General features: G+C 41.7%; 1 protein-coding gene across 1 annotated transcript in view; it reads left to right on the top strand.

The window, feature by feature from the left end:
* FBN2 (fibrillin 2) overlaps positions 1 to 19796 on the top strand; it is a 1178594-nt gene that overhangs the window by 1009002 nt on the left and 149796 nt on the right. The window contains exons 38-41 of the mRNA XM_069625622.1: positions 1028 to 1096; positions 14438 to 14563; positions 14872 to 14997; positions 17313 to 17465. Of these exons, the coding sequence (XP_069481723.1) occupies positions 1028 to 1096; positions 14438 to 14563; positions 14872 to 14997; positions 17313 to 17465 (474 nt within the window). The remainder of the gene's footprint in view (positions 1 to 1027; positions 1097 to 14437; positions 14564 to 14871; positions 14998 to 17312; positions 17466 to 19796) is intronic.

Below are 19796 nucleotides of genomic sequence, written 5' to 3'. Positions count from 1 at the left end.
CACCATTTTCCAGCAACATACTTGGCATACACTTACACTTTGTCATGGATTTGGACTGGGATCTAACCCAGTCCCCACCACCGGCCACAAACACAAACCGGAGCTTTGCTCAGAAGAGCTTGAGCTTTCCCCGGGAAAGGGCTTACCGTACTAGGCAAATCCAGCCATCTGAGGGCAGGAAGGAGGGCCAACAACAAGATGGCCAAAGAACAGGGAAAAATATTTTGGTCTGCATTGAAAGCGGTAAAAAGTGCATGAGTCAGTAAAAACTGGAACAGTTGAAAAGTATCCACTGCCACCAGCCCATCCATGACGCATCATGTAAGTTACAAATAACAGAGTTATAGGGACCAACTGCACATCATAGTAAGGTCATTTGTGCAGTTCTCCTGCAGTGATAGTTATAGGGACTGATCAGTGCCCTCAAAACAGATGAGATTAGCAAGGTAAGTGAAGTAAAAGGCTTTACCTGCCTCCAAAAGCCAGAACAGGTTGCAAACAATAGCAAAATGAGGGGTTTCCGATTGGTGTCTGTGGTGGGAAAGCAGCAAAGAGAACATGTTTTCTAACAGGGAGGCTCCCCAGTGTTAGGCCTGTGCAGCAATCAGATTTTGCACCCTAAAGTGCAGATTTCTATTTGGGCCTAGGATATGAGAGAGAAATCTGCATATAGTATTGACTCCTGCTCGAGAATTTAGGAAAGAACAGTAGCAGGGTCTGTCTCTGGCAGCAGATGTGCTCGAGCTCCCTGTTGCTTTTTATCTACGCCAAATAAAATACTTCATCCACCCTCCTGCTGAAGGGGACACCTCATGAGGCCCGCAGAACAGCAGCAGTATATTAATAAAATATAACTAGTTACTGCAGGAATTCAGTCTTCAAAGGATATACATGCCAGTGTTGATTGTTGCACAGGTGGTGTCCGGTGTAAGGAAGAAATCATAAAACATGAACAATATCTTAACAACAGGACTGGGCCTTCTCTTCGCATTGATATTTTTAAATGTTCTTACTTTCCCTTTTGCAGCTCAGTACAACACCCTGTGCCCAGGAGGGGAAGGATTCCGACCCAACCCCATCACAATCATCTTAGAAGGTGAGTCCACACATACCTCCCCAGAAAATGTGCAATGACTGATGCTTGTGTTAGGCAGCTGGAGGGTGAGCTGGTAATGCTATCACAATATTCACAATGCAGTTGTGACACACGAATAAACGTTGTGCTCTTTCAGAAATATGATGTCAGGCACAGATGGCAGAGGTCATTTTGTCCAGTGCATACTTGTGTTCAAGGCAAAAGAACAACCAACAGGAGTGAAAGATGATTTAGGAAAAACAGCCGATGATTGCACTGAAGTGAAGTCTAAAACTGTTTCTAGCCTAATTCCTACCCGAACACATCTGTATGCAAAACTGTAGACAAATGATAATACGAAATGTGTTTTTCTCATATTGTACTTAATGCCAGACTCCTGCTTCTAAACACTGTAATAACAAGTGTTAATTGTGCTGAATAACTGATTTCCTTTCCCTTTTGCAAATGTTTTTTTGATGGACTTCTAGCAGTTTCGATTATTGTAGTCAGCGTGAGCCACCCATGGTGGATTTGGCTTCTTAAGCAATGTGTCTCTCCACTGGACCCGAGGGGACACATTAACATGGGATTTTTCAAGTGTACGGAAAAATTGGAGTTGATTTTGCAACCCACAAAATGTTGTCTCATGCTCTGTAAAGTAATTGCAGATATGACACTTAATGATAGACACATCATAAATGTCATGTTTTCTCTAGTCAAACATGTCAATGATGTATTTAGACCCTCTGTGGTGTGGCAATGTTCACATTCTTTTGTCACAATAACTAGCACCCCCTTTCGTTTCAAGAATTATTAGGTGCTTATCTGAGGATATCTTGAACACCCTCATAGGATGGATGAACGCTGGCTTGGGACTATTCCAATATCTTGTTTGGGGTAAAACAGTCTTGCAGGATCCACTGGTAGCCCAAGAACCCATTTAAAAACTCCCACAAGAGATTCAGAGAGTCGGGCCCTCCCGCAACGGGCCAATGAGAACTGCTGAATACCCTGGAGAGCTCCGACAGCACAGCCAGAGCTCCTGAATTTCAGGGGAGGTGTGTAGTCCTATCAAAGGCCCGTCTCATTTCCTGGTTCTCTTGGGGGGTGCTGTTTTTGGGAGGAACAGGGCTGATCCTGAAAAGGAGACGGCAGGAGAGATTTTGCTGTAGCCACTGAAAAAATTGTATGTGTCATTTTCTAATTTAATTTACAGTTAGTTCCATTCTATTTTGTATTATGCATCTTTTGTGACTCCCAGTTTGAAAAACCATCTGCGATTGATTGTTTTTGTCTTTTTTTTCTCCCTTCTCTCCTACCTCACCAAAAAGTAGAAAAATAAGAAGAAAAAACCAATTGTGAAAACCTTTGCAGTTGTTCTTTGAGTTCCTTTCGCTTATCTTTCCTCCTTCCAACCCAAAAAATGGAAAAAGAAGCCCTTTGTTAAACCTTTACGAATGTGAAATTGTGTAATACCTTTTCCTTAACTTCCCTGCTTCCACCCTAGAAACAAAAAAGGAAATCCACTGTGAAACTCTTTGTGAAAACATTTTCCATTAGTGTCTTCACAATTGTTACCATGAAACAAATGTATCTTTTTAGGAGTAACTTATCTTCTGATGATGAGGAGCTGGTGGATGCTGGGGTACATGAAGATGCAGATGCGTAGCCTGTCTAAATTGAGGCTGACATTTCATCAAATAAATCACATGTGTATTGCACTTAGGGAGCAGGGAGAGCCCTGAAAAGCCATCATATTGGTAGCACGTGAGGTAGCTCCCCTTCCACAGCTCTGGTTTTAAAATAAAAGGAAAACAAATTATGTAATGGCTGGAAGGCTTAGAATTAATCTCAATCTTTTTCATCGCTCTGGGCAACCTTACGTTCTTCTCCTGTCAAGCCATTACATAAAGGGGAAAGACGGTGTCCAGTCATAATGTCGAATACAATAATATCGAAAGTCAAAATGTCGAAAAAAAAATGTCGAAAATAAAAATGTCGAATTACAAAAATGTCGAATTTTTTTCGATTTTTTTTTAAATAATGTTTAAATAAATAATTAATTAATTATATTTTATAAAACATATTTTTTTTAAATGGTTAAAGGTATATCCATGGTGAGTGGGAGGGATGGGGAGGAGGGGGGGGATTGGGGTAGGGGTTTGGGATGGGGTTTTTTAATAATAAATTATTTAATTAATGTTTTATTAAATACTTTTTTAAAAAAATTAAAGGTATATCCATGGGGGGTGTTGGGGGGGATGGGGAGGAGTGGAGGGTTTGGGATGGGGGGTTTGGGGGGCGGGGACCCCCCCAATAAAAAACGCGTTAGTATATGTGATATTTTACATAGTTATTTTAACATTGGTTTTTCGATTTTTTTCGACATTTTATTTTCGAATTAATGACTTTTTCTATTATATGTATGTGTTTTCGACATTTTTGAATTCGACATTTTTGAATTCGACATTTTTGTAATTCGACATTATTTTTTCGATATTATGACTATAAACCGGGAAAGACCATTTGCAAATCAAGCTTGGTCCCACGTTCTTTTGTAGAAGGGATGTGACCAACTAGTTTGGGCTGGACTGCCCCTTCTCAGTGTCAGGACCAAGTCTGATCTGCATATGGTCTTTCCCCTTTCTGTAATGGCTTTGCAGACTGAAGAGTGATGGTCTCGAGGGTTGCTCAGAACTATGTCACAGCACTGTGGCCGCAGAGCCCCTTTCGGCGAGGTAACAGTGGTGTGACAGACAACTCAACGTCACTCATTTGGCACAAGGGTGATAGGTGCAGCTACTGACACATTTGCAGCTGTGAATAAATCACCCTCGCTCCAAATGGGCACATAATCCTTATATAACTGCACTCCTTGGTACTTGAACCTGGGTTGCCCATCTTCTGGAACTAACCCACAATCCCAAACAGGGCGTATAGTTTAAAGGCTGTCATACAGAACCTTTCAATTATATAAGGCCTTTGCGCTATGAAGATATTCCATCACTTTAAAACTGACATCAAAGTCAGCTGTCACTTGCCTTTGATGTTAGTTTTTAGATGTTAATTGTGTAATGTACCAACTGTAAGCGCATTTTGTAGGAGAATTTGTTATAGGAGTGTGTGTGTGTGTGTGTGCAGTCGGCGCATGTGTAATAGCTGCAAGTGTCATAGGAGCATGTGCTGTAGGGGGTGTGTGGGACTAGTGTGTGTCATAAGAGTGTGTGATAGGTGTGCATCATAAGAGTGTCTGTGTTTGGAACATCTGTCATAAAAGCATGTGTCATAGATCCACATGTATGAAAATTTACACTTTAAGAAGCATACAATGAATGAGCAAAAAGGAGGTACATTTTATATTTAAACCCTACATGTACATTTGGGATATTAACATTGCATATATAAACACTTATATGTGCTCCTATGACACATTCTGCTAATACACACGTGCTTACTACACATAACATTTAGTCATACGACAAGGGCTCTCACATACATCCAAGACACATGCGCCTATGACACATGCACCTATGCCACATGCACCTACACCACATGCAGCAACAACACATGATGCTATGACATGTGGTCCTTATACACATGTTCCTATGGAACATGCTCCTACAGCACATGCTCCTACCACACACACTCTTACGGCACACACACACTTACTGCACACTCTTACAACACACACTCTAATGACACGCACTGTAATGACACATGTTTCCATGGCATGCGCTGCTGAAACATGCACTCCTGTAACACACACTCCTATGATACGTGTTCTACTACTCACACACCTACTACACATGACATGTGCATGTATGACACATTATTTTATGACACATGTTCCAACCACACACTCTTACAACACACACACATACAACACATGCTCCTATGAAATGTGCAGCTACTACACTTGCTCCTACTGCGCACACACACATACACACACTCCAATGACCTGTGCTCCTAAAGCAAGCGCTTCTACAAAATGTGCTCCTACAGCACATGGTCCTACGACACACTTTCTTACCACACATACTCCTACCACACAGGTGCTTACAAGATGCGCTGGAATCATGTATGTAGAGCGTATGAGTTTTACAGTTGGTACATTACAAAATAGACGTCTCCTAAAACTCACATCAAAGGCAAGTCACACAAACTGTACACAGAGAGTAGGAGTTTTACTGTTCATACATTGCACAAAGAACAACTTAAAACTCACATCAAAGGCAAGTGACATAAATACAAAAATATAAATTTTAGGAGTCATACAATGCATGAGCAGAATGGAGGTATTTTTTAACATTAAAATCCTACATGTACATTTGTGATATTAACATTGTGTATATGAACACTAATAACGTGCTCCTAGGTCACGGGCACCAAATACACACCCGCTGAAGACACATAGCATGTAGATGTATGACAATTGCTCTCACATGCGCCTAGGGCACATGCACGTATGACACACACTACAGCACATACTCATAGGACACACACTCCTACCACACACACTCTTATGGCACATGCTTACCGCACACTCTTATGACACACGCTGCTATAACATGCGTTCCTACAACACAAACTCCTATAATACATCTTCCGACGACAAGAACACCTACTGCACACCTGTGTACTACACATAACATGTTGATGTATGACATTTGACCTTATGACATATGTTTTCCAACCACACACACCCTTACAATGCACACTTATCATACACTCGTATGTCACCCACAACTATAACATGCAATCCTACAACACATGCTCCTTTGATATGCGCATCTATTACCCATGCTCATACTACACACACATTCTCCTATGGCATATGCTCCCATAACACGCCATCTAACAACAGACACTCTTATAACGCACACTGTTATGACACACGCTCCTGTAACACACACTCTTTCAACACATGCTCCTTCAACACATGCCCCTGCAACACATACAACACAATCTTATGACACACAGTCATACAACACAGAAACGTGCAACACATGCACTTCGCGTGCTGTTATGCAACATGCTCTTATGCCACACACAATGTATACTACATACTCTTACAACACACGCTAGCATTACAATAAAAAAATATTACAGGAGTAAAGGTTAAACCCACAAAAATGTAAAGTCTACAAATGTATTAATAAAGTGTATTATGTTGTTACCTTAATATTATTATTTCTGATGTCTGTAGACCTAAAATTACTGTTGGGATAGCCTCAACTCTTTCCTAAAAAAAGACAAAGAAATATATATATATGATTGCAATCTAAGCATGAAAGCTGGCCATCACCAAACTATAAGCTACCTTTGATCTTGGGGATAAGTGCCAGGCCTTGAAGAACAGAGACCTGAGTTTGTATACCACTAAGTGCAATTACAATATATGTTTATATGCCAAGATTATGCAGTAAATCTGCTGGTGGTGATAGATCCCAGTGCCCTACTAGACCTGGCAAAGTAGCTGTGCTGAAACACGGGGCTCCAAAAACGTCCTGCTTCATATTTCTGAACATTCCAGCCATCACCTCTATTATTTTGCTTCAGTCACCCCAATTGGGACGGGTAGACCCAGACATGGGTCACAGGCCCATTAGCATAGAGAGCCAAGTTACACCTCACTGATGACGTCAAATGAGATTTAAATATATCTAGGGTTGCTTGCAGTCTAGTGCAGAAGATGTTACCAAGCAGTTTGAGCTGGACTGCCCCTTTTTGGGGACAGGACCAAACCTGATTGGCACATGGTCTTTTCTATTTCTGGAATGCCTTGGCAGGCTGAAGAATGATGGTCTGGAGGGTTGCCCAGATCTTTGCCAGAGGTCAAGATTACTTCTAAAACTTACAGACATGTTTTGCTTCATAATAAAAAAGAGCAGGACTTAGGACCATGCCTTATGTAAAGAATTGCAATAACAAAAATGCCAATTACTTCTCGTCATGCTATTGAAATAATACCTCCCTGCTAGCATCCAGTCACTAGAGACATCAGTGTTACAACCATGGCCCCACTAAACAACCCGGCTCTATATTTTGGTGTGGGACTCAAAGTCATTGTCATCAGAGCTGGTGTGCTTGATATGGCTAGACATCTTGCCAAAGGCCACCTTAATATAGTGCTGGTTCATTTATATCAATGATAATTATTAATTATGTGGCACTGCAAGGCTTCTTCTGCAGTCAGATACAATAGTCATTATAGCACTAAAGATCTCCTCGGACTATACACTGCAGAGAGGGCAGTTTAGGGATTCTGATTCGTCGCAGACAGACTGCTTACTAAACCCATTTTGTAGTGGATGTCACATGGCTGAGGGGACACACAACTACTGATATCAGAATATGTTTAAAGTTTTTTATTAAATAAAAGTAAAACATACATTGCATTGAAAGGGTCACAGGATGGCCATAAGAAAAGGTTCTTGGGAGATCTTGTCCCTTAACTCAGGCTTATAAATAAAGGACAGGGAACAAAAAGGCATTCAGAAAGTTCCAAACTGGAAGGTCTCCTGTTTAGGTCACTCTTGCATTCAGTCTTTATCACTTCTTCTAGGGACCACAAGTCCTCTCTGCCTCTCTAGGAATTAAGAGCTTCTTCCTTTGCTGAGTGTCCCAAAAGACCTCCCCTTCATTGGGGCTCTGCTTCTCTCTGTTCTTTTACTCAGGGATATTGTGCCATGCTCACCATTGCACACCCAGGGATATAGTACCCTACTCACTAATTGACACAAAATGATATAGTGCCCTGCTCTCTCTCTGTCACTCTCTTCACTATAGCACACCCCTTTCTGCAGTACAGATTACAGTGGCTGTGCCCTTCTGTCACACATCCCCGCTTCTGCGATCAAAGTTAATCTCTACCTTACTACTTGATGGGCCTCCCTTTTCTTGACTATTAGGCCATACTAAATTGAGAGCTGAGTTTCTGTGCCAGAGCAATCATTGCCTTCACAGGCTGGCCATTGCTGATGAAACACTTCCCCGCAAGTTGAAAGAAATGGACAAAGCAAAGAACATGCATGCTTTGCCAGTTCATAAGGCAGCAAGGACCCATGTCAGTAGCAGAAATGTCCAGCTGTAGGTGTAGCACTGCACCACTACCTCGTCCACTTTCCAATGTCAACTCCCCTGTGGCCCCTGAGTTCAAAGCCTTGCAAGCACAAAGTAGCCTAGTTAAAAACTGTATGCACTTGGTGCCTTCTAAGGATACTGAGGGTTTGGGACCCTTCTCGTCTGACAGGGGAAATGAGAGTCAGCCATTGTGTGTTCATATCCATGTCTTCAATGCTCTGTACACTGATCTATATGTCCATGATGAAGTAGAACTTCCGGCTCTTGGGATTATCTAGTGTGAAAAGCACCTCATTGTACAACTCTGCTACATCCTTTCATGAAAAATAACATTGATTAGGAATTTCTCAGCAGTGATCGACTTTACTCACTGATTGAAACAAGTTTTTTTTTTACCTAGGAATACAGCAAGCGGCCCATAGACACCATTACTGCTAGGTTAGTACTGACATGCAACCTGTGATATTTCGGTCTACCCTCAAATGCCTCAATCACAGTAACCTGACACATACAGAGAGCATCACTTTCGAAAACGGCGCCCAAATTAATTTTTTTGCACAGCAACAATATTATTTGGCGGTGAGATGTACAGCTGGATATTGTATGGTGAATGTCTGCTGGGGTAGCGCTCCAGTTGTGGTCTTATGTGTTAATCCCAGTTTTGTGTATAGCACATCATATGGGATGGCAAAGATATGGTAGCAAAGATGGTCCCACGCTTCCCCCAGCACAAGGTTTTCACACACAGAATGCAGGTCCTGACAATTTGTTGATTTTTGCCCTGATTAAGAAAAACACAATTTGGATTTTTTTGGCGGGATAAAATGTGGCTGACTGTGGACATCAAACTGTGATGGTTTTGGTGATAGTGCTGGTGGTCTGGCTACACAAGCTGAATAGTTACACTTCCATATCCCACAGGTCAAAAGGCATTGTACACAAGAAAGGATTAGCTTTGTCTTTCCCTCCCATGTATTCAATTTTGGCATTGCCATCCTATTCTCTGTGAGTGGTTTCTACCTGGAGTTATATTGATAGTTACCTTTATCTAGCTCATCTTCATCATCATTGTTTTTCTCAGATTCCCTCTATGTGGGTGTTAGGGAGATGTATAATTTTTATGCTTCATCCCCTCTACTAGTGAGACCCCAAGCACTTCTTGCTGGACCTCTGGATCTTTTCTTTAAATCCTGAATGAGTGGAGCCTTTTTCCATACATTCATTCTTGTGGGCTCTGTCTTGTAGAACTCTACTTGTACTATGGAGTCTGTCTGCTCCATAGCTCTTAAAGGGCATCTGTATTTTTCTATTGCAGCACACAGCTTCTTATAGGCAGCGTTGTTGGGGACCCTTAGGGTCCTCCTTTAAGATTATTTTCTTATAGCCTTAAATAACAACTGTTCTTAAGGATAGAGATATACTTTGTATCTCTCCCAAAACTTTATAGTCTGAGAGATTGGCACACACATTGGCGAGTTGAAAATTGTGTTTATATTATAAGTGTAAGTGCTTCTTTGTTGTATATGTTTAACTGGTTTCAGTGTACCTACCTACAGCTCACATCTTCCTTTTAAGATAAGCCTGAATACTCTGCCTCACTACCAAGGTCCTGCACTAATACAGACTGATACTAAGAGTTGGAGATCTGCAAACCACTGGGATAGTTTACTAAAGTCTTACCTCCAAGTGGGACTCTAGGAAAACTCCCCTAACAGTGGGTGTTGCTAGAGACTAGTAATGCCCCATATCCTCAACCTCTAAACTGCATTTTGTTTCTCCTGGCTCTTCATTTGTTTCTCTTGGCTCTTCATTTGTTTCTCTTGGCTCTTCATTTGTTTCTCTTGGCTCTTCATTTGTTTCTCCTGGCTCTTCATTTGTTTCTCTTGGCTCTTCATTTGTTTCTCCTGGCTCTTCATTTGTTTCTCCTGGTTCTTCATTTGTTTCTCTTGGCTCTTCATTTGTTTCTCCTGGCTCTTCATTTGTTTCTCCTGGCTCTTCATTTGTTTCTCCTGGCTCTTCATTTGTTTCTCTTGGCTCTTCATGTGTTTCTCTTGGCTCTTGTCTCTTGTAAAAAAAAAGGATGGCGCACTAAGTTACACCCCATCAAATTATTCTCCCAATGCCTCCATTTAATAATAAAACCTTTTCTTGACAAGGACAAATTGTGTCTCTTCTCTGAAAGATCAGTTATTACCACTGAATATAATCTACTGCAGCCTCCAAAGAATTCAAAGACTTTTTCTCAGCAACAGTTTTTACAATGAGGTGGCGATAGAATTAGAAGCCAGTGGCTGCCAAACACTCCATAGCTGGAGTGTAGAGATGCCCAGTGGGAAAGCGTGTCCACTTGGTCGGTCACGTGTGACATCACGTGTGAACCACATGTCACCCGTAGTGCAGGGAGTCATTAAAAGTAAAAAAGAAGGACAAATCATATTGTTTCTAAAATACCATAATGGTATTGCAAAGTTGTAAACATGGGGGCATGAAGGCGAACTAAGACCGTGTGTATTTCTCAAGTCAGACTGTGTTGCTGTGAACTTTAGAAAAGTTTGAAACAAAGACAGAGGGCACAGGAGGAGCATTATGTAAAATAAGCATTCTTATAGTGCCTCTCTGTCCTTGGAGAACCCTATTTAGTGAAACATTATCTGGTTGTGTAGTGTAATATAAGGAAGAGTCAGTTTTATAAACCAGATTTCAAAGATAGTCATTGCTCGGGTTTTGCCAAAAGGTCTGTAGTCGGGACACTTTCCTGAACTTACTGCGGTAAGTGCCCTAATGGCAGTGTCCAGCGAGCATTCTGTCAGGTTTGGGAGACTGTGGATGCATAGAACACTAGGCCTTGAAGAGGAACAAGTTTCAAGCTATTCAGGTGGAGACACATGAGGGAAATACATAAGGGAAATACATTCCAGCAAATACACATATGGCTTATTCATTTACAGAGTTGCAAGCGTTTGCCAACACATAGATTCATTCAGGCCTTTAACATCTGTTCTCAGTCTGTATATCCACATTTGTTCTCGTCTAACTAGTACGTTTTGGATATTTCCTCCTCTCGCTGGAATCTTCACCTTCTCTATGATGGTCCACTGGAATTCTGTCAGATTGTGTCTTTTTTCCAAGAAATGTTCAACCATTGGTGCTGTGATATTTTTGGTCCGTATGCATGAGCGATGTTCAGCTAACCTTATTCTAATGCAGCGGGTGGTCATTCCCACGTATCTTAAAGCACATGGTCATGTGATAAGGTAAATGACATTCCTGGTGTTGCAATTAGTCATATCTTGTTGTGTCCATGGGTAGTGCCAACCAATATCTATGGTCCTGGTTCTTGTGGTTACAGGGCAAGCACTACATGACCCACATGGAGCATGCCCTGTTGGTTTTGCATGGTTCCACAGTGTCTCAGACAGAGGATCTTTTGGTGCCTTGAAGGTGTTTACGAGAGAGTCCCTCAAATTCCTGCCCCTCTTCATCACGAATCTAGGGGTGGCCAAATTAGTTTCCCCTACATTCAGAATTGGTAAAAGTTTTAAGACTTCTTTCTTTATTTTGTTAGTGAGGGGAGAGTGGGTGAAGACAGCTGTTATCTTATCTTCTGATTTGTCTTGTTTTGCATGCTGTTCCTGTGTGTTCTTGCGTGGAATATTGCATGCTCTCTTTTTGGCCTGCTTGATGGTCCATCTCGGGTACCCTCTCTGCTTGAGTTTTTTGGCAAGTTCTTCTGACTGTTTTTCATAGTCCACTGTGTTTGAGCAGTTTCTTCTGTACCTCAGAAATTGACCAACGGGTAGGTTGTTTTTAAGACTTGCTGGATGGAAACTCGAAAAGGTTAACAACGGATTTCTGTCTGTTGGTTTGTTGAATACAAGTGTTGTTATCATATTGTTTCGTACTTCGAGTTGGAGATCTAGGAAATGTACCTGAGATGTGCTATGGGTTTCCGTGAAAGTCAGGTAGCTGTTCGGTCTATTTAGCCAAACCATGAATGTTGTTAATTCTGATCCCGTACCTTTGAAGATCAACAAGACATTGTCGATGTCTCATGTCCAAAGTTCTACTTGGAGTTTCCAGGGGTTGGTATCAGGATAGATTGTATCTTCTTCAAAAGCCGCTACATACAAGTTGGCTTGGCTAGGCTAGGCGCAAAAGTCGCGCCCATGGCGGTACCCGATGTTTGTTCAAAGTATGTTTGCTCATGAATAAAATAGTTCTTTGTCAGTGCTATTTCCGCCAGCTGCATAATTAGGTTAACCGGAGTATCCAATGGTGGATCCTGGTTTCTCAATACATTTTCAACTACTTGTAATGTGGCCATCTGAGGAATTTGTGTATACAGCGATTCAATGTCCAGCATTAGTAGTATATGAGTTTCTGGATTGAAAAGCCGGTCCTTCAAAAGTTGGAGTGCCACAGTCATATCCTTTAAATAGGATTGGATTTTGCATACTCTTGGTCTCAAAAAATAGTCTACAAATTCTGAAAGGGGTTCCAGGACAGATCCTATGCCTGATACGATTGGTCTTCCCGGGATAGTTGTTCTCCCTTTGTGGACTTTGGGCAAGGCATAGAATGCCAGTCTTCTTGTTGTTTTTGGGGCTAGAAACTCATATTCCTTCAGACTGACATGATATGGCCTCTTCTGCTAGAATTCCTATCCAATTACTGCACCACATTTCCCCTTCCGGTCATACTATAATATGGTGTCATTGTATTGATTAAGTTATTGTGACAAATTACAGTTGTGTCATTGTTCACTCCATTGTTCACTGAATAAACCAAGCTCCATTAGTATTTCAAAAAGAACAATATGAACATTCATTAAACAGAAACAGAACATGTTTGCACATGTTTGGGTGACACATATAACCAGGTCAACAATCCCCTGCCTTCATTTTCATCAGAACTCGACTTGTTTAAATTGTCTTTCCTGTTGTAATGAAAAACTATACATAGAAAAAAAAACTTTAGGATGACAAAATAAATTATACAAACTTAACAGACATTACCTGTTTCCTCACAAAATGATTCATAATGAATAAACACTGTTGTGACCCATGTTCTCAGTTCAAAAACAATGACAAGTGTTAAAGTACATATACACATTGCATTAGACTGGTGATATTGCCCCAAAACACAGAGCGGCCCAAGGCAGCCTACAGGGAATAAAGTTTATCCAAGAGTTATATCCAAAAAAATATGTTATGCTACGTACCACTCGGCTGACCTCATCCTCTCACAAGTAGAAAATTACAGTCAGGATATCAGATTGACAAATAAATATGCAAATAATCTCCCAGGAAACTTATTATATGTATGCTATTTTCAAATATTTGTTTTGGATATCCTAGTTCTCCATAAATTAATGGGAGCACCGAGGACCTCTTTCATATTTGTGAACGGATATGTTACTTTCATTAGCTATCACTTCTGTTCAAAGGGTGAGCAAAATTCATGTATTTTGGGATGTATAGTTATATGTTTTTGCACTTCTGAAAGTAGTTTCCGATTGTTATGTGGCCAAACAGTAGATCCCCAGAAGGAAAAAAAACAAGGAAGATATGTTGTCAAAGACGTTTTTATCGTCTATTCTTTCCTACCTATCCATGTGAGCCCATCCGGTTTCTAAAACAGGGTTCTCAAAATGCACTGTTTTAGCATAAAAATCTGTTATAAAGACAGAACCCCTCCTCTATCCGGAAAACCTAGAGTGCATTCTAGATGGGGTAAAATAAACATCTGAGCACAGCAGAATTGGGCAGCACTGTCACATGGAAATCTGAAAATATATTTGATTTGGCAGACATTTTCCTCCAATTCGAATACTTGCTGGTCAGATTCTATGTTGGGACAAGCATTAGTCCAAAACATGGTCTGTTTACTCAAATCACACCTCTCAGAAATACTCAATGACTGGCATGATTCCTGTCTAGAGCTGATTGGTGTAAGGGAAAGTTGTCCACAAGGTTTTATGCCCATATGCAAATGTCAAAAATAAATTAACTAAAAGAAAATACTGGAAAATTAAGTTGGAATATGTCATTGTCTTCACCAGATCTCAATTCGAACACAACCTTTCATAAATTCAATTTCTGTGTCATTCCCAGGTTACTGCTGACCAGAGCTAATCTGGATTGTATTCAGCCATCGTTATCATGGAATGACACTAGAATGGATCACATCCGATATGTATTTGTACCTGTGAGTTAGTGTGTACCCGATGGTATGAACGACCCTCTTAAATCAATTAACGTATCTTTTTTCTGTTTGTAGACATCGATGAATGCCAGGAGCTGCCAGGCCTCTGCCAGGGTGGAAACTGCATCAATACATTTGGTAGCTTTCAATGTGAATGTCCAAACGGCTACTACCTCAGTGAAGAAACCCGCATCTGTGAAGGTAATTTAATGTTCAGTTGATGTGATATTCTTACGCGTTTAATCAGAGATGAATCGGAACCTCTTGTAAGAGCTGCTTATGGTGCTTCCTATGGAAGTATATACGTGCATGTATTGGTCTGGGAAATGTATTGGCCTTTTTAAAATAGCATTGTGTTTTTTTTCAATGTGGTCGAAGTTGCTGTAGAATTTAAAATGGGACAAAGTGCTGGTCATTTGACTAGCTGCTCAGTTCATGCTTTGCATTCAGTTTTAAGAGCACTTCAAACAGGTAGCCTGAATTTTAAAGATCTTGCTTGCTCTTTTCAGATATTGATGAGTGTTTTTCACAGCCGGGCGTCTGCGGACCTGGCACCTGCTATAACACGCTGGGCAACTACACATGCATCTGCCCTCCTGAGTACATGCAGGTCAACGGTGGACACAACTGCATGGGTATGGACACATCTGTACTTACTGTACATGAATACAAGTATTTGCATGTCCCCTCAAAGGAAGAGAGTTTCTCTGCACCTTCTGTTTGCACTTTATTTCAGGACCTTCCAGATGAAGTAATTTGCATAAGTAACAATGGAGGTTAGTAGGGCAATGATACTCAAATCCGTAGATGTTTCTCACCCAGACAAGTTTGTAATATCTTAAGATGAGGGACATTTTTAGAATGTAATGTGTGCCACCGAGTTGGTCTCAGGGTGCAGTACGTCCCACACAGCCATGAAGCCAAACCCAGGTTTATCATGTGTGAGGCGCTAGCTGGGCTTTAATGAGGTTAGGACACTTATGGTGATCTGCTTTTGCCCATATTAAGGTAGACACAGCAAAGTAGTATGACTAAAGAGTCAAGAACAGGGAAAGCTCTGTGTTGAACTCATTGTGGGGGTTTTGGGAAGGAATCTAAAGCAGTCTGCCTCAGATAGGTTGTAGTTGAATGCGTTTTTGCATACTACAGTCATCTTAACCAAACACTTTTGATTGCTGACAGATATCTTGCTATGAAATGAAATATATGTGCCTTCTTCAGAATTTTGAAAGATTAATTTTATAAAATAGTGGGCAATGATTATAGTGTGAGAAAGGGCAAGTTAATTACAACTAGTGAATTATAATCCTCTGCAGATCTTTAAAAGGCACACTTTGAATGTTTTTAATCAAAAGGCTTAGTTGAGTTTTGAATCAAACCTTTTTGGAACTCTTGCAAGAGAGCCATTTTCCACGACATGCATACTTGAGAATGTTTCCATATTGAAGTAATCTGTAAAAAGGGATGATTAACTTCGAGTTTCTATGGAGTTGATGGGTCAGGCACATTTGATAGCATCCAGCTTTTCGAATGCTGATTTCAGATTTGCTATGAACACAATGATGTTCACATGGCAGTCAATATTTTCAAAGTGGACGCCTTGGCATTGCCCGGTTGCTTTTTGTACAGCACTATGACATAGTTGCCAGAAATGGACTACTTTGTCCTTGCGAAAGTGCAGAAGCTCTTGTGAAATGTTCTAATCATTAATGAACTTTATTAAGTAGCACAGGCTAGTCCGAGTCTACAATTTACCACTGTGCTTGGTAACACAGGGCTTCTGCCAATGGCATTACATCTTTGGTTTACTCAGTAAGCATTGCTCAGTGACAGGCAACCATCCCAGATGAGAGAGACTGGTGATATAGCGAGGGACTGGCTTTCCAGTTGCTGGAGTAATGTCTCAGGGTCATGCATCACCACCAGTTTGTAGATCAGTTTTCAATCCTGCAAGATTTCTATGTAGTTTTCTCTATTGGTACAACCTTGACGTGTTTCATTGCGCCAGTCTGAACCTTGCCAGTTTTGTTTGAATGCAAGCTGCTGAAAGCAGGTGATGGACGTGGTAATGTAGGATCATATTTCTCTTTTCTATGACAAGCCTTTCTACCCTGCTTCTTATGAATAACATCAGGCCTTGGCGCTCTATCCAGGTTTTTCCACCCCCTTCTTAGTATGTTTATGTTGTGTCACTAGCTCAATAGAAACTAGATGTGCCAAAAATAGGTGTAGAGGCAGGACCACTATCGTTGTGTTATTTTTTTTTAGGCATGCTAGAATGCCTAGGACAGCATGGACTTTTATCTTTGTGATGCACCAAGAGAGCATAATCTGTTGTTCTGGGTGTCCTTGGTAGCATGCTTGCATTGTTCATAATGAAAATAACAAGACATGCAACAGGCAACAGGGCCAGGATCCTCAACAAAAGAGGATGGATGGCAGATGTCCCACTAATTGTTGGCTCCTTGTCCACACTGCGTCTAAGGGAATCAGTCTTTGGGAACCATGGTTCGTGCAAGTGCAAAATGGAATGTATGACGGTCATTCTGGGCTCAGTATGTTTAAAACTTAATTTGGTTCCAGAAGTAGCCTTCACATCTACAATGCTCCTAAACACTTAATGTAATCAAGATTATACTATATTTCTGCTCACACAGGCCAATAACAAAGTGATTTTGAGATAGCTTCTGTGCTCTAAACAAATTTCTTGAACCAAAATCACTTTTTGATAATACTTCATGTCAAAAAACATAAAGCCGTGTCAATATGCAACAAACTAAGGGCCATTGTCTGAAATTGCAAATGTGTGACAACAAAAAAAACTTGAAAGTGGCCTGCTGCAGTATTTGGTGAATTACAAAAGCCAAGTGTGTCTGAGATTGCGTTTTGTTCCTGTCACGAAAATATCTGTCAATTAATTTATTTGAAATTGTGTTTTCTTTCCTATGAGACATGAGAAAGGGCTTTTGCTACAGAACCCACAATGGAACAAGCTGCGACAACGAGCTTCCCTTCAATGTGACCAAGAGGATGTGCTGCTGCACCTACAATGTCGGCAAGGCCTGGGGGAAGCCATGCGAGGCGTGTCCTAAGCCGGGCACAGGTGAGTGGCACCCAGCAATCCTAGGCACACGTGGCCTTTCATTGGTAGCCTGTCCTAGAGGTGTTTGCTGAGAAAAACGGTTGCTAATTACTACTAATGCAGAGTTGCAGTCGAGAAACAAAACAATGGTGGGTTGGAAGAAACCTGCATTTTTCTGACCCATTCTCTGTGATGAATGGAGTTCAACAATTGGGTGGTTGGTTTTATGGCTTTCTGTAAAACCGAATGGCCCATTCAAACTGGCCCATTGTTGTTAACCTGATATAGTGTTGTTTTGATTGGCTGTTTCAGCGAGCATGCACGGACACGATGGTGACATTGTTTTTCCCTGGCCAGGATCTCAGTTGAAATGGGATTTTCAACAATATATTAATCTCTCTTTTGACTTATGCAGAAATGAATCATATTCAAGTAGAGGTGATGTGTTGACTCTAGAGGTACATATACTAGGGCAGCGGCCAGAGACTACCAGTGTATTTACTCAACCCGTCAGGCAATGGAATGAGGGGATTTTGTCTGAGTAGCACTTCAAATCACATTGTTTAAATGTTTTATTTATTTGCATTTATAGCAGCGCACAAAGCCTTAGGCTAGTTTTAGACATTCAGACAAATCAGACATTGGTTACTGGATAGGGAGAATCATTTTCCGAGTCAGTTAAAAAGGCAGGCTTTGAGCTTATTTCTGAAGGGTGGGTAGGAAGGTTCAGCTCATTCGGGGACAGGTAGAGTGTTCTAGAGCGTGGCAGCAGATACTGGGAAGCTGGAGGCACCAGCTCTGTCACATTTCAATCTTGGTATGACGAGGCCCTGTGTTTGGGGCTGAAGAGCCTGGCAGCCGGGGTGTTGCTAGGTCTGGAAAAGATCTGGGGCTACGCTAATGTCGGGACTGTCGGGACTAGGTAGCCTTTTGGTTGTAGCCCCTGAGATTCTATCCGGGGCTACAACCAAAAGACCTGGGGCTATAGCCCCCTAAGCCACCCGCTAGCAACGCCTCTGCCTGGCAGCAAGGTGTCTGTCGAGTCTCTGAACTAGGTAGGACGGGGCTTTGTTTGCAAGGCAATGGTGTGTGATTGATAGAACTTTAAATTTGATTTGTTCTCTTAGAGGCAGCCAGTGTTCTGCTCGTCTTGCATCTGAGATATGGTTGTGCTTGCCCAGGTCCAATGCGGCACAAAGCCCATTATTCTGTATGACTTGGAGCTTGTTGAGGTTTATCCTTGAGTTGCCGCTAAGGAGAGCATTACAGTAGTCCAGTTTTGAACTTATGATGGCACGGGCAATGGTGAAGCGGTTGTCTTGTGAGAGAAAGGGTTTACTTCTGTAGATGAGTTTAGTTTCATAGGCAGCTGTGGAGGCAATGTGATTTAATTTGTGAGACATGTTGAGGGTGGGATCTACAGAGGAGGAGACAGGTATCTTGTGGCCGTCGATGAGAAAGGTTTGGAAGGTAGGTCGGGTTTGATGAGGCTTGCCAGGGCCCTACAAGGAGGAGCGCTGTTTTCACATCATTCAGGCAGAGTCTGTAGGAGGCTATCCAGAATTGGATTGTTTCATAGATGTGTTTAGGTTGATGGAATCTTGTGAGTAGTTGCCGAAGAGGGGGATGAGGATTTGGGTGTCATCCACGTAGTTAATGTATGATATTCCCAAGGAGTCGAGGTGGTTGAATAGGGGTTTTGTATAGATGTTATAGAGAGCGGGGGAGACACAGGAGCCTTGTAGGCCAAAGCAGGAGATGGGGTTAGGTGGAGCAGCAACATCGCCCATGAAGACTCAGGAGGTTCTGTCTGCAAGGAAGGAGGAGATGCACTTAGCCGCTTCAAGAGAAAAGTGGCCAGATGCAGATGTAATGAGGTGAGCAGCGGGTAGGTCTAGGAGCAGTAGAAGTGAGAACATGCCAGAATCCTTTGAATCATCCAGTTGGTTCTTTAGGTTTGAGGAGGGCTGTTTCAGTGCCATAGCCAGATCAGAAACCAGATTAACTTGGGCTGAGGTTGTGGTGGTCTTTTAGGAACTTTTGAATCTGGTGATAGGCAGCTCTATCGTTGATTTCCAGAGGAAAGGTGACGGTAGTAATGGGGCGGAAGTTAGTGGGAATGGTGGGGTCGAGAATAGGCTTTTTAAGTTCAGGAACCATCCATGATTCTTTAAGGGAGGGGGCATGGAGCGGTAAGCAAAGGAGGCATTGACGATGCGCAGTGATGAGTGGAAGTAGTGGTTCTGCACATTCTTTGATAACGGGGATGGGCAGATGTCACCTTTACATCGTGATGGTTTGAGACCTTTGAGTAGGTCGGCGATGCTGGATTCAGAAATATGATGTAAGTTG

The sequence above is a fragment of the Ambystoma mexicanum genome, chromosome 6p, assembly GCF_040938575.1.
Source record: "Ambystoma mexicanum isolate Mex_15411 chromosome 6p, UKY_AmexF1_1, whole genome shotgun sequence".
NCBI classification, from domain to species: domain Eukaryota; kingdom Metazoa; phylum Chordata; class Amphibia; order Caudata; family Ambystomatidae; genus Ambystoma; species Ambystoma mexicanum.
Note: the sequence above shows the minus strand (reverse complement) of the source record. Positions and strands in the feature narration are given on the sequence as shown.